This window comes from Protopterus annectens, chromosome 8.part0 (genome assembly GCF_019279795.1).
Source record: "Protopterus annectens isolate FY-2018-M chromosome 8.part0, PAN1.0, whole genome shotgun sequence".
Taxonomy (NCBI): domain Eukaryota; kingdom Metazoa; phylum Chordata; order Ceratodontiformes; family Protopteridae; genus Protopterus; species Protopterus annectens.
Window position 1 is genome coordinate 1,835,731,397 of NC_056741.1, and position 16,295 is coordinate 1,835,747,691.

General features: G+C 38.4%; 1 protein-coding gene across 2 annotated transcripts in view; it reads right to left on the reverse strand.

Annotated features, from left to right (window-relative positions):
- The window catches only part of DRC7 (dynein regulatory complex subunit 7), a 1,455,099-nt gene that overhangs the window by 167,664 nt on the left and 1,271,140 nt on the right, over window positions 1–16,295 (reverse strand). For both annotated transcript variants that reach the window (XM_044081324.1, XM_044081326.1), the window contains exon 16: window positions 13,088–13,282. In XM_044081324.1, coding sequence (XP_043937259.1) covers window positions 13,088–13,282 — 195 coding nt within the window. The remainder of the gene's footprint in view (window positions 1–13,087; window positions 13,283–16,295) is intronic.

Genomic DNA, 16,295 nt, shown 5'->3' on the forward strand with positions numbered 1-16,295 from the left:
ATGCCTTGGACTGTCTTTCCCTGGAAATGCCCCCCCCACCCGATAAGGGAAGCACCTGTGTTCACAATGGCCCTGGGCTGAGGGGATTCAAATGGGCAACTCCAAAGTTCTGTGTCTGGCCTCATCCACCAAAGGAGGTCCTGTTTGCAGCAGTTGGTTATTTGAATCTGGTAACTGATGGGGTGATAGTTTGGGAACCATTGACAAAGAATGGGCCATTGTAGGATCCGCATGTGTAGCTTCACTAGGGGCACTATTGGAATTGAAGCTGCCATAGATCCTAGGGCCTGAAGAACTTCTCTTGCTGAAACTTTAGTTTGACAGAGTATCACTCAGAGTTGGAGCCTCAGTCGCTGGAGTCTGTGATTTGGGAGTGACACTAGACAGGACTGGGTATTGAACACTGCTCCAATGAATTCTATTTGTTGTGTAGGAGTAAGGTTTGATTTCTCCCGATGTATTGTTATTCACAAAAATTTTGCCAGAGAGAGTGTATAATTCAATGCTGTTACCAGAATACGCTCAGTGGGGGCAATGAGGAGCCAGTCATCCAAATATGGAAACACCCAGAATCCTTGCAGTCTCAAGTGAGCTGTGACCATTGCCATGCACTTCATGAACACTCTGGGGGCTCTACAGAGACTGAATGTCAGGGCACGAAATTGATAATGACTGGCCCCTAGCTGGAAGCGAAGCAGATTCCTGGAGTGTTTGCCCATTTTGATGTGGTAATACACATCCCAGAGATCTATCGAGCACATCCAATTGCCTTCCCTTAAAAAAGGAAGAATGGACTGAACCGTGACTATCTGGAATTTGGTTTGGCTGACAGCCTTGTTTAAGCTGCTGAGATCCAAAATGGGTCTCCAGCCCCCTGTCTTTTTGGCAACAAAAGGAATCTTGAGTAGAATCCGGATCCACGTTGGTCTGGTGGGACTGGCTGGATGACTCTTTTTTGAGACAGCTGTATTGTCTCTGAAGCTGCTTCTTCCCTTTGACTCTGTGGAATGTTGGGAAGCTTTTTTGGAAGATTTAGTTGACAAGAAAGGGGAATGGTGTAACCTCTGGTGATTGTACTCTGCACCCAACGATCGGTGGTAATAGATTGCCAGGCAGCTTGGTGCAGAGAAAAATGACCCCTGACTGCTTCCAGAGGTAAGCAATCGGGCTGCTCCTCAGGAGCGCTGATAAGGCTGTCCAGAGAAGGAGTTCCTGGAGCCCTGGTTAAGAGGACCCCCTCTGCCTCTGTAGGGGCAGCTTCCAGAATTATTACCCCTCTCTGCCCCTGGGGGTATCATCACCACATTTGGCACGGAAAGAACCCTGAGATTTTTTTGTGCCACATTTTCCCACTCCTCTTATTCCTGGAGAAGGTACATTGAGCGTTTGAAAATCATAGGCCTATGGCAGACAGGGTCTTTCCATCTTGCTCGCACCTGGCTAGCATGTCCTTTACTTTGGAGCCAAAAAGGGATGATACTTTGATGGCAGCATTCAAAAAAGGAAAACTTGAAGGGATCCGTGAGGTCACAAATGCGCATCCAGGCATGACACATCATGACAATGCCCGAACCTGCTGCTCTAGCCTCCCCTTCAGTTGCATGTGATAGCAACCTCATGGATGTGTTGGATATCGATTCCAGGCTTGCAAGCTGCGAGACTTTGTCCCTGACCTCGTCAGACAGCTGTCCTGTGAGTGTCCCAGAGAGTTCAGAGGTCGAGTTCCTCTGGAGCCTCGTAAAATGTGCCAAATAGTTCAGGGACCATATAACAAAGGTCCCAGATGCAAAAACTCACTTCCCAAGTCTGTCCACCGCCCAGGACTCCCTGTTGGGCAGGTGGACAGTGGGAACTTTCCTCAGCCAAGTCCTTTTTTGTGGCTGCCGCCACCACCATAGCATTGATTGGTAACCCTTTGGACTAATGCAGGTTCTCCTTGGGAGGGGAAAGAATTTTTTCAGGTCTCCTAGGGATCACCTCAGTGGAATCAGGGTTCTTCCAAGCATGCTGCACCACAAGCTGGACAAGCTCATCAGCAGGTGGTGTCATCCAAGAGGTAGAAGGCCGGGCGAGGAAAGCCTACAGGAACACGGACTCCTCAGATGAAGGGTTGGAGGGCTTCCTGTCACCTCTCTGTTTTAGTATTTCAAGGATGTTTTAGTATTTCAACAGGAGGTGACCGTGGGGACCCTTCACCATCATCATAATCCATGTCTTCCATTAAGGATTCCTCGGGTGAGTCCATGTGTTCCTCTTGCACATCCTTTTTCGAGGAGGCTCCTCAGTGGGGGTCTCTGAGGAGGACTCGGACGAGCAGGTGCCCTGAACAGGACTGTCCTGTGGATTCTCTGCCCGGTGCCCCAGGGAGTGGTCTGCGGCAGCTGTAGCTCAGGGGGTGAAAACTGGAGTACTGACATCAAAGGAGTGTTTCCAGAAGTGACGGCCCTCTCTATCGCGTGGAAGGCAGGTCCACCCAAAAAGGAATGGGAGACCAGAACCAAGAAAGGCAACCTCGGGATCAGAGACACACCCCGCTCCGATGAACCTGCCCCCATGGATGGAGCCTCAAGCAGGATCGGTGCAGACGTGGCTATCGGCACCGAGGACAAACACAGCTCCGTGCCCCGGGCCGAGGCGCCCACCCCCCAATCCCCAGATTGAGGAAGGACAGGTTCCGAAGGAACCAAAGACCAAAGTGGAAAACCCGGAGCCTGAGTGGAGTCCACTATAGGTGCCGAAGTGATGGGTTCCGAGAAGGATGTCAGAGCAGAAGGCTTTGGAACTGAAATGGTCAAAGGAGGAGTGTAAGAAGGAGTCCATGGAGAAACCAACCCAAGTCCTGCAGGCGGATGGGTCTTAGAAAGTGTGGGTATCCCCCTGGCTGCCAACAGCTGGTCTACAAGATGCACCACGTCATGTTCTAATAGGTTCCTGGTGGATCTAGTGGATACTCCAGATGGAGAGTCAAGTCGGTCAATGAACGGGCTACACATCTGGCCCAGAAACGGATCTACGGAAGGCGAGTATTGGGTCCATGGAGCAAGGTCTGCTAGCACTGAAGTCTCAAGTTTTGAGACCAGGAGTAATGGGGTCAAATCCAACTTGGTCGGAAAAATGCTCAGTGCTGAATTGGCACTCAGAGCCAAAATGGTCGGTTCAAAAATCGTAACTGATGAAGGTATCAAAGGAGTGCCCTGAGCCGTTGTGGCCACAGGTGCCAAAATCATAGTAGGCAAAGTGAGGTCTATTATTAGTGCTGGAGGAAGGACCGGTGATGAAGCTGGCACCAGTATTGTAGGTTTTGAGATACTTGGAGCCGACAAGGATGGACCCATATGGATTTATGCTCCGAGGACAATTTTGGGACCTTTGATTTCACAGGCCCCTGATCAACCGATGGTGAGGAGGAAACAGAGTGGGACCTCTTTTTGTCTTTTGTAGGAAGGGTTGAGACCTCCATCGCAGAAATGGCCTCTGAAAAGTGAGACCTAAGTAACCCTTTCAGTATCAGTTTATTTTTGCGCTCATTAAAAGTGCATTGACTGAAACTCTGACAAATGTCACAAGGAGGTTGCACCGAAAGATGGAGCACCCGCAAAAAGTGTACACAATCATCATGAGAATCACTAATAGGTAACTTGCCATTACATGAAGCACAATGCTTAAAACCTGAAGTACTTTTCTTATCAGACATCTTGATAGAGAAACACCACAGGCAAAACAGTATAACTGGTTAGAACTAATAAGTCAAACACAATTCAAAAAAGCCACACAGTTGTATCACTATAGTGATATGTATAAGTAAAAGAGAAACACCTTACTGAAACCAACACTAACATGCTAGGAAAGCAAGGAAAATACCAGCTTTGGTACTGAAGGAATGCCACAAGGGTAAGGGAGGAAAGACCATACCAACAATGGTACTTGAAAGATTACCACCGGTAACAACGGGTAGAGCGGAGAAGAAAAAATCAAGGTCTGACAGAAGAAAACACACCAGAAATACTAATCGCTCAGTAAAAAAGGAAGATATCAAAAGTTTTCCACACAAAATATCAAATAAAGTTCTACTTAGCTGAGAGCGCCACTGAAACGCGGCTTTACGGCTACATGGCAAACAAGATCTGAGGTAACGGAGAAGGGCATTCTGGGTAGAAGCTTAGCTTGAGAGTTTTTGGCTGGTGCGAGCTTGGTAAAAAGGCAGACTCAGTTCCAAGGGCTCAGAACTGAACCCATCAGTGATGAATAGAAAGACGTACCCTTGACAGGAAAATACAGCAGTCAATTGCTCTTTGATGCAAAAATCCAAGTTTAATTCACACAAGCAGCTTCCAAGGTTTAAAATCAAAGCACACAAAGGTACATAAACGCCCTTCACCAACTAAGTGTTTTTGTCTAGTTAAAACAGACTTCATCAGATGCAGACTCATACCAAACTACACATATTTATATCAATTAATATTTAAACTATCCAATCAGCATCACTAAATAAATAAATGTGATTAAAAAAGCTTAAAACCCATGCCTTGTCATTTGTAAAATAAAATGTTAAAAACAACCTTAAAAGACTTAAAGATTTTTATTCCAAATGTTAATAAAACTGCATATCAATAAAAATGAATAAATACTACTAAATATTCAACATCAAACAATACAATTTTAAAAGACATAAAATGTAAAAGCTTGCATTTAAGTATTTCTTTGTCAAATGCTCCCTCTAGTGACCGTTAGTGGGAATGCACATAAATGGGAAACTTCCTTTTACTATTTATAATTTAGCAGATCTAACTTTTAGTGGGGCAATGGAAGCATTATCATTTAAACCAGGGGGCATCCCAGCATCTAAAGTGATTTGCCACCACAATTCCAAATATTAAATTTTTCCTTCCCACAATCTGCCCCTTGCTTCCTTTTTTATTTGCTCCACCACAAAAAATAAGAAATTCGCTCTTGTATACCTTGGTGTGCTTATATACAGCATTTGTTTCTTTTTGTTTTGTATATCATATTTATGTCGCAGATCCTTCTCCTTAACTTATGCTCAGTTTTTCCTATATAGTAGGATCTACATTCCACACTGGTAGCCAGGTACACTATTCCAGATGATTCACAATTAAAGTAGTCACTGCCTTCAATCAATCTGTCCCTACTTTCTATAAATACCTGATCAGTATTTGCTATATTTCTACACTGAGAGCAGCGACCACATTTATAGGTCCCTCTTCTTCTCCTATTCCCTTCCTTCCTTTTCCAGTCATTTTCTAAAATAGGCTTTTTTTAAGTTAAGCGAATTTCTATATACAATTTTGAGGGCTTCCCTAGACACTCCTTCCAGGTCAGTAAAATTAACAAACCTTTCCCATTCGGTTTTTACAACCTTTCTAGCTAAACCACAGAAGGCATTAAATTCCAATACTAATGCTTTTCCAAAGTTTTGGTCAGAGGAAGCCGTGCATGTATCAAATTCATTAGTATTCTCTCCTACTATGGGCTTAAATTTTCCTTTTCTGGCCTCATTTATTTCTGACTTTACCCCTCTTATCAATCCAGTGGGATACCCCCCTTTCAGAAAATATTGCTCTAATAATTCACTTTCATGCTGAAAATCCATTTCTGAGGAGGTCATTCTGCTTCCTCGTATGTACTGGCCTTTCACTATATTCCTTTTATAATGGGGCGGGTGGGCACTATTATAGTGTAGAAAAGAATTACAGAATGTAGGCTTTCTATAGACCCTTGACTAAAATCTGCCCTGGCTCTTATATATTTCTACGTCAAGGTATTCAAGTTTCTCTCTGGAGTATTTGTGGGTAAATCTTAAAAAAATAGTAGTGTTGTTTATATAATATTTGAATTCTTCCAACTTGTGCATAGTCTCAATCCATAAAATTACTATATCATCTAAAAGTCTCCTATAAAACATCCAGAACACTGCATATTGGGATCCCAAAACATATTTCTCTTCCCATTTGGCTAGAACAAGGTTGGCATAGGTGGGAGCGCATGCTGCTCCCATTGCAATGCCTTGGATCAGCTGGTAAAGTTCCCCTTTAAAAAAGATGAAATTGTACTTCAATACTAATTCCATCAATCCAGTACATACCAATTTCTCCTTTTGATTTAATTCAGTGTCTTCAAATATTATCTCTTCAAGCATACTCATACCTTCAGTGTATGATATGCTGGAGAATAAGTCAATCACATCCACTGTAACACAGGTTAAATCTTCCCTATATAATTCATGTTTAAATTCCCTCAGAAGATCCCAGGAATCTTTCAATATTGCCTTTCTTTTCAACCATATTTTTTTTCAATTTCTTGTCTACATATTTTGCTAAGGGAAGTGTTTTGGATCTCTCAGCTGAGACTATCGGTCTTAAGGGAGGGTCCCTCTCATCTTTGTGAGTTTTCAGTATACCAAATATAGATGGTATTCTAGGCTTGTCATCTTTTAAAAATGCAAACGGTTTGGGATCAATTAAGTCTTCCATTAACATGTCTTCCAAAACTGCATCAATTTTTCTATAGGAAATATTAATTTCATTTACAGATACACTGGAGTATTTACTGGTATCCCTTAAAATTTCATTCATTTTGCCTTCATAAATGATAGTATCCATCAGCACAATCCCACCCCCTTTGTCAGGTTTCATCACTCGGACTTCAAGATTTTCTTGCAACTCAGTTAAGACCTCCTTCTCCTTATTAGTTAAATTAGACTTATATCTAACATTGGAGAATTCTCTCCATACTTCCTTCTCAACTTTTTTTTCAAAGTTCTTTAGTTGAGGATGTAGGGGTGGGTTGTAAGTGTTTTTACTCCTCAATTTACTATCAACTTCATTACTTTTTGATGGAAACATCAAACCAAGGTTGACTTTCCTAGTAAATATTCTTAAATCCATTATAGTTTTTGTAACGTTACTTTTCTTTTGAGGTATAAATTTTAAGCCTTAAGATAAGAGACTAAACTGTTCCTTATCATGTTTAACACTACTAAAATTAATTATACAAAACCCTTCACATATATATTTTTCTCATTTCCTTCATCAACACATATTTGACTGGAAAAATCGGAATGGGGTATACTCTCTCTGTTCAGTATCCCCCCCCCTTCTTCCCCCTCCAGTAAAAATTTTGTTGCTGATAATTTTTATTATTTCTTATTCTTTCAGATCTACGCAATTCTGGGTAGTCAGAAAAGTCATCAAGGTCCCCCACATTCTCATTCACATGCATTTTCCATATCATTACTCCCTGTGTTAATATTACTTTCTGGCTGGATAATAGCATGGACACTTTCATTCTGCCTAAAACTTTTAGGCTTTGGATAACTAATATTATTTCTGTATTCATTAGTGTCACACTCTAATTTCCTTAATTTCCTCTGTATCAATTTTTCACATTTATCATCAATTTCCAGCCTTTGTAATATTTTCCTTCTCAGTGGGTATAGTAAAAATCAAGTCATTTTTTATACAATCATTCAGTTCCTCTATCTCTTTTAATTCCTTCCTTTATTCTATCATTTTCTTTAATAATTGCTTTTAATATTTCGAGTCCACATCCATTGAAAATATCTAATAATTCTTTATGAAATCTACTCCCCACTTGGACATTGTTTGGACACTTCCAAACACGCAGTCCCTTAGGGACAATTCCCCCAACAATACATTCCTTTAAATAGGAGTTTTCAACATCCAAAGTCCTATATTTTAACATTAATTTAGACATTTTGTTAAGCTTAACATTGTGTGAATCAGTAACAGTGGGTTTAATACCCACATTATCTCTGAATTTCACAGCAAAATTAACTTGTAACCAGTTTTTTAAGTCTTTTAAATCATTTCCATAAGAAGTACTTGCCACAGCTGCTGTCTCAGATCAAATCCGTTGTCCAGGCATAATATCTATCGTTTCGGTTCAGTTCCACTCTGTTCAGACTCACAACCCCTCAGAGCCCTGGACATTTGTTGAAAGGTATTAATTCCATCTGTTTCCTCACCTCCACTGGTCTGAGCCATTTGCCTGCCTGAAAACACACCACCGCCATTAATTCCATTAGTTTTAGAGCTACTAGAAGCTCGAACTTCTTGGTTACATCCATTCTGTTCGCTCACGGAAAAGGCAACCATGGATTGGCTCAGGGGAGTGAGTAGATCTATCAGTTCTGACAAGTGACCAATCAGCTTTTGAGTTTGGCCAAGACCCTCCTGCCCTGAACTCTCTACAAGGTAGGATGCTGTTTTCCATGTCTAAAGCCTCAGCAAAGACAAATAAACCAAGTAAAAGCCAGCAAAGGTACAAAAAAGAACTATAAACTCCAAACAAGTACCCTTAACAGGAAAATGCAGCAGTCAATTGTTCTTTGATGCAAAAATCCAAGTTTAATTCACACAAGCAGCTTCCAAGGTTTAAAATCAAAGCACATAAAGGCACGTAAACACCTTTCACCGACTCAGAGTTTTCTTCTAGTTAAAACAGACTTCATCAGATGCAGACTCATACCAAACTACACATATTTATATCAATTAATATTTAAACTATCCAATCAGCAACACTAAATAAATAAATGTAATTAAAAAAGCTTAAAACCCATGCCTTGGCATTTGTAAAATAAAATGTTAAAAACACACTTAAAAGACTTAAACATTTTCATTCCAAATGGTAGTAAAACTGCATATCAATACAAAATGAATAAATACAACTAAATATTCAACATCACACAAAACAATTTTAAAAGACATATAAAATTTAAAAAAAAAAATAGTCTGATTGGCCAGTTGTCAGAGCTGACAGATCTACTCACTTCACTGAGCCAGTCCATGGTCGCCTTTTGCCTGAGCGAACAGAATGGGTGTAACCAAGAAGTTAGAGCTTCTAGTAGCTCTAAAACTAATGGAATTAATGGCGGTGGTGTGTTTTCAGGCAGACAAACAGCTCAGACCAATGGAGGTGAGGAAACAAATGGAATTAATGCCTTTCAACAAATGCCCAGGGCTCTAAGGGGTTGTGAGTCTGAACAGAGTGGAACTGAACCAGAAACAATGGGCATTATGCCTGGACAACGGATTCAATCTGAGACAGCAGCTGTGGCAAGTACTTCTTATGGAAATGATTTAAAAGACTTAAAAGACTGGTTAAAAGTTAACTTTGCTGTGAAATTCAGAGATAATGTCGGTATTAAACCCACTGTTACTGATTCATACAATGTTAAGCTTAACAAAATGTCTGAATTAATGTTAAAATATAGGACTTTGGATGTTGAAAATTCCTATTTAAAGGAATGTATTGTTGGGGGAATTGTCCCTAAGGGACTGCATGTTTGGAAGTATCCAAACAATGTCCAAGTGGGGAGTAGTTTTAATAAAGAATTATTAGATATTTTCAATGGATGTGGACTCGAAATATTAAAAGCAATTATTAAAAAAAATTATAGAATAAAGGAAGGAATTCAAAAAGAGATAGAGGAACTGAATGATTGTATAAAAAATGACTTGATTTTTACTATACCCACTGAGAAGGAAAATATTACAAAGTTAGGCTGGAAATTGATGATAAATGTGAAAAATTGATACAGAGGAAATTAAGGAAATTAGATTGTGACACTAATGAATCCAGAAATAATATTAGTTATCCAAAGCCTAAAAGTTTTAGGCAGAATGAAAGTGTACATGCTGTTATCCAGCCAGAAAGTAATATTAACACAGGGAGTAATGATATGGAAAATGCATGTGAATGAGAATGTGGGGGACCTTGATGACTTTTCTGGCTACCCAGAATTGCGTAGATCTGAAAGAATAAGAAATAATAAAAATTATCAGCAACAAAATTTTTACGCGGGGGGATACTGAACAGAGAGAGTATACCCCATTCCCATTTTTCCAGTCAAATATGTGTTGATGAAGGAAATGAGAAAAAATATACATGTGAAGGGTTTAGTATAATTAATTTTAGTAGTGTTAAACATAAGGAACAGTTTAGTCTCTTATCTAAAGGCTTAAAATTTATACCGCAAAAGAAAAGTAACTTTTCAAAAACTATAACGGATTTAAGAATATTTACTAGAAAAGTCAACCTCGGTTTGATGTTTCCATCAAAAAGTAAGGAAGTTGATAGTAAATTGAGATGTAAAAGCACTTACAACCCACCCCTACATCCTCAACTAAAGAACTTTGAAAAAATAGTTGAGAAGGAAGTACGGAGATAATTATCCATTGTTAGATATAATTCTAATTTAACTAATAAGGAGAAGGAGGTCTTAGCTGCGTTGCAAGAGAATCTTGAAGTCCGAGTGATGAAACCTGACAAAGGGGGTGGGATTGTGCTGATGGATACTATCATTTATGAAGGCAAAATGAATGAAATTTTAAGGGATACCAGTAAATACTCCAGTGTATCTGTAAATTAAATTAATATTTCCTATAGAAAAATTGATGCAGTTTTGGAAGATATGTTAATAGAAGACTTAATTGATCCCGAAACGTTTGCATTTTTAAAAGTTGACAAGCCTAGAATACCATCTATATTTGGTATACTGAAAACTCACAAGGATGAGAGGGACCCCCTCTTAAGACCAATAGTCTCAGCTGAGGGATCCCAAACACTTCCCTTAGCAAAATATGTGGACAGCAAATTGAAAAAAATATGGTTGAAAAGAAAGGCAATACTGAAAGATTCCTGGGATCTTCTGAGGGAATTTAAGCATGAATTATATATGGAAGGTTTAACCTCTGTTACAGTGGATGTGATTGACTTATTCTCCAGCATATCATACACTGAAGGTATGAGTATGCTTGAAGAGATAATATTTGAAGACACTGAATTAAATCAAAAGTAGAAATTGGTATGTACTGGACTGATGGAATTAGTAATGAAGTACAATTTCGTCTTTTTTAAAGGGGAATTTTACCAGCAGATCCAGGGCGTTGAGATGGGAGCAGCATGCACTCCCACCTATGCCAACATTGTTCTAGCCAAATGGGAAGAGAAATATGTTTTGGGATCCCAATATGCAGTGTGCTGGACATTTTATAGGAGATTTTAGATGATATAGTAATTTTATGGATTGAGACTATGCACAAGTTGGAAGAATTCATGTATTACATAAACAACACTACTAATTTTTTAAGATTTACCCACAAATACTCCAGAGAGAAACTTGAATACCTTGACATAGAAATATATAAGAGCCAGGGCAGATTTGAGTCAAGGGTCTACAGAAAGCCTGCATTCTGTAATTCTTTTCTACACTATAATAGTGCCCACTTGCCCCATTATAAAAGGAATATAGTGAAAGGCCAGTACATACGAGGAAGCAGAATGACCTCCTCAGAAATGGATTTTCAGCATGAAAGTGAATTATTAGAACAATATTTTCTGAAAGGGGGGTATCCCACTGGATTGATAAGAGGGGTAAAGTCAGAAATAAATGAGGCCAGAAAAGGAAAATTTAAGCCCATAGTAGGAGAGAATACTAATGAATTTGATACATGCACGGCTTCCTCTGACCAAAACTTTGGAAAAGCATTAGTATTGGAATTTAATGCCTTCTGTGTTTTAGCTAGAAAAGTTGTAAAAACCGAATAGGAAAGGTTTGTTAATTTTACTGACCTGGAAGGAGTGCCTAGGGAACCCTCAAAATTGTATGTAAAAATTCGCTTAACTTAAAGACTATTTTAGAAAATTACTGGAAAAGGAAGGAAGGGAACAGGAGAAGAAGAGGGACCTATAAATGTGGTCACTGCTCTCAATGTGGAAATATAGCAAATACTGATCAGGTATTTATAGAAAGTAGGGACAGATTGATTGAAGGCAGTGACTACTTTAATTGTGAATCATCTGGAATAGTGTACCTGGCTACCAATGTGGAATGTATATTCTTCTATACAGGAAAAACTGAGCATAAGTTAAGAAGGATCTACAAGCATAAATATGCTATACAAAACAAAAAAAGAAACAAATGCTGTATATAAGCACACCAAGGTATGTGAATTTCTTATTTTTTGTGGTGGAGCAAATAAAAAAGGAATCAAGGGGCGGATTGTGGGAAGGAAAAATCGAATACTAGGAATTGTGGTGGCAAATCACTTTAGATGCTGGGACGCCCCCTGATTTAAATGATAATGCTTCCATTGCCGCACTACTTATGAACCTAAATTATGAATAGCAAAAGGAAAAGTTTCTCATTTATGTGCATTCCCACTAAAGATCACTAGAGGGAGAGTTTGACAAAGAAATATTAATAAGTTCACATATTTTAAATGCAAGCTTTTACATTTTATATGTCTTTTACAATTGTATTGTATGATGTTGAATATTTAGTTGTATTTATTCCTTTTTTTATTGATATGCAGTTTTATTAACATTTGGAATGAAATGTTTAAGTCTTTAAGTGTGTTTTTAACATTTTATTTTACAAATGACAATGCATGGGTTTTAAGCTTTTTTAATAACATTTATTTATTTAGTGTTGCTGATTGGATAGTTTAAATATTAATTGATATAAATATGTGTAGTTTGGTATGAGTCTGCATCTGATGAAGTCTGTTTTAACTAGACGAAAACGCTGAGTTTGTGAAGGGTGTTCATGTGCCTTTGTGTGTTTTGATTTTAAACCTTGGTAGCTGCTTGTGTGAATTAAACTTGGATTTTTGCAAAGAACAATTGATTGCTGTATTTTCCTGTCAAGGGTACTTGTTTGGTGTTTATAGTTCTGTTTTGAAACTTTGCTGGCTTTTACTTGATGAATAGAAAGAAGATTAACAACATCAGATCTATTGTTAGTCCTTCTGAATGATGTAGGATTCTAAATCTGACAGACATAATGATTAGTTTACTGTGGTAAATACTTGTTTCTCATATCTATATTGCTTTGAATATATTCTGTAAAACAGTTGTTGATTGTTTACTTATTTTTGTAAATGATAGTCTGTAGAACATGTGGAGCTTTTTTCCCTTGGCCTCCACTGAAAAAGGATTACTTAGCTTAGTCGAACAAACCCGGTCAAGAAATGTAAAATAAATTAATAAATTATTAAACAAAGCATGTGATTCAGACTTTATTGCCTGTCTGCCTCCATCTCACCTTCTCAAAACGGCTCTGAATTAAGTTTGCTCTGTCAATGAGCCTTTGCTTCAGGTCGGATAGACAATCTTCCTTCAGCTGAATGGCTTGCATTTTCGTTAGTTTTTCGGGGTTGCCGATCTGTATCAGGAAGGGTGCCAAGTAGTCTAGTTCCTGTTCCATCCGTTGTAAACGCTCCTCCATTTGCAGCCTTTCCTGTGCCACAGTGAGAAATGAAAAGGAAAACTGGTTAATGACATGCACCTTTGCACTGATATATAGCTGATCTCCAAGCCACAATATACTGTGGTTTACTAGCAAAGCAAGTTCCTGAATTACTGAATCTGCTCATGTGGAATAAACTGCTAGCATGCATAACCTCTTACCTCCCCCTTCTGAAATGGCCTGTCATCCTCACACTCACAAGCCACAGTCTATTGAATACAGGTTGGTTCAACCATTTTTAGGCATTTATTTATCCCTCCTACAGAAGGCTAGTTAACATGACACCCAGGTTGTAACACACTCAAAGATAAAAATGGTTTTCCATGCATCTTTTATACATAATACCATATTATCCTCTTGCCAATTACCTTAGGCCCTTGTCACAACAACATTTTACCTAAAGCTGGTGTATTCCTATTTAAACATGTTACTGCAGAACTTCACAGCAATCTAATTATCTGACCTGAATATATTCCAAGTTGCACCTGCTCCAAATGCTTGTTCGTACCATGTTTTTTTTTAAACAACCATACGTAAAATGTATACCTGGGTAACTATAATGAATCCATGTACATAATTTAATTTTCTTTTTATGTACATATGTACCACCACCTTACCTGAAAACAGGAATCAAATATACAAGTTTAGGTCTTAACACATTCACTGGAATCTAGTCTTTGTTTTTATGTCACTTCAACAGTTGTTTCCATGTTAACAAAAATACTCTTACTTTGCCAGCTGTGGCTGTCAAGTGTCTGTGCTTACAGTATCAGAATTAGTCCTTGCCCCTTATTTCTGCAGAACAATAGCACTGCAAACATTTATGAACACTGTTCTCACAGAATAACTCGACAAACACTTTTCTCATAAGAATTAGCATTCAGTAGTCTACGACTTTGCTAATAAAGGAGGGATAGGATGGAAGTAAAATTGGGGATAAAGGCATTTTCCCAAGCACAAGTGTTCAAATGACAGTTTCAAGCACCATGTTTAAGAAAAGCCATTTCCTTTTCCAAATTTTCAAGACAGCAAACAGTAAACTACATGACTCTTAAAAAAAAAAAAAGAAATATTTCCATTTTCCTCCAGTGTGGTGCAACCTCACAACCCCTCAGAATAAGACATCATTAAATTCATGGCACTTCATGATCTAGTAACTGTGCGCAAGACAAAACTGTCAAGTGGGTTTTATTATATTTTTTCCTTTTTTCTTTTGTTCATTAAATAGTGCAAGTTTTAGGTACACAATACACACACACGCACACATCCATATAATAAATAAATAACAAATATCAAAATTTGACATGATCAGCAACGGAACAGTTGATATATGCAAAGATCCTAGAACCACAAACTTCATTAATTGCTTCCAGTCCAAAATTTTGGGTCTATATTACATGAACGAATGATCAAAATGTCGTGTACAACATACTCGACACACTTTGATCACTCGTTCATGTAATCGAAACCTAAAACCCCTGAAAAATACAAAACTGAAAGATTTTGTTTGTACCACACCTTCCCTATACTAACATACAACACACACATACAACCAATGCATACAAACCCCTACACACTCACATCATTCAAACACTTAAACATCTACACAAACACATATACTTTTAAAACAAAGTGACGGGCTTCTCCCCACACACCCCCTAACTAAATATACCAACTCCAAGATCGCTATACATTGGGGAAAGGGCAATTTCCCGGTAATCACAAAGTGACTTCTTACACAAGCGATTACTGGGAAATTGCCCTTTCTCCAATATACAGTGATCTTGGAGTTGGCATATTAAAGAAAGCAGCCTCTTACGTAGCAATTCCGAACAATATAGCGTGTTTACATCACACGTTACACTCACTAGGACAGCTGACCAAAACATTTCGGAACTCCAAGTTTCAACATTTGGAGTCTCCAACTACATGAACGTTCGATCAAAGTGTGTCGAGTATGGTTGTACTCGACATTTTGATCATTCGTTCATGTAATATAGACCCCAAAATTTCAACAGATGTCAGTCTGTGAAAACAGTAGTACTACTATTAACTGCATATGTTTTTTTTTTTTTTTTCAGGAGAATAATGGTACAAATGTGCGACAAAGTTTACAGTCAAAGTTGAGCTACCTTGAATATACTGATGAAAATTCATTTATTAATAGCAGAAAAAACATAAAAATAAACAACCATATTACAAAGGTCTATATCACATTGTCGAACTTGTATAAGTTCAAACGATGTACTATCGAACCCAAAAGTCTGAAACCGCACAATAACGAACACAGAGAACAGCAATTTTTTCCCAGGGAAAACAAATCGCTGTTCCCTAACAAAAAAAAGAAAACATAACCCTTAAACTAAAACTAAACTGGGGGGCTTTGCCCCCCATACCCCCCTACTTAAATATACAAACTCCGAGATTGCACCACAGTGGAGGAAATAGCAAAGCCCCGAAAACGGCCCACTGATTTTCAACATGCCGTGGCTTCGCTATTTTTGCTTTTGTGTTCGATATTACATCGTTCAAACTTATACAGTTCGAAGATGTGATATAGACCCATATTACAAGTGTAGAAATCAAGAAATCTAATATGAAGCATTGCAAAATTAATGAATCAGTTATTAGATTTAGGTCGGTCAATAGAAATGATCTACAATTTTGTGTAAAGGAAATCTCTCGAATAACTTGAAAGCATTATTTGCATTGTCTCACTGAACTTGCTTTACAGAAAAGTAGTACAAACTCAACAGCTTCTTAAGCCTGTACAATGCATTTCAAAGCACTGTTTATAATGCTAAAGCAGAAATTCAAATATGTGTAACAACTGAGCAAGTTATTAAAAAGTACATATTCAATGAATGTCTTCAAGTTATGCTACTCTCACAATCTCAGACACCCTTGATTCTGTCTTTTATCTGTGTAAAGTGGAAAGAAGAGTGGATCACTTAGGAAGAAAAGCAAATGCAGTTAGAACTTGTCAAATTGAAGACTGCTGGAA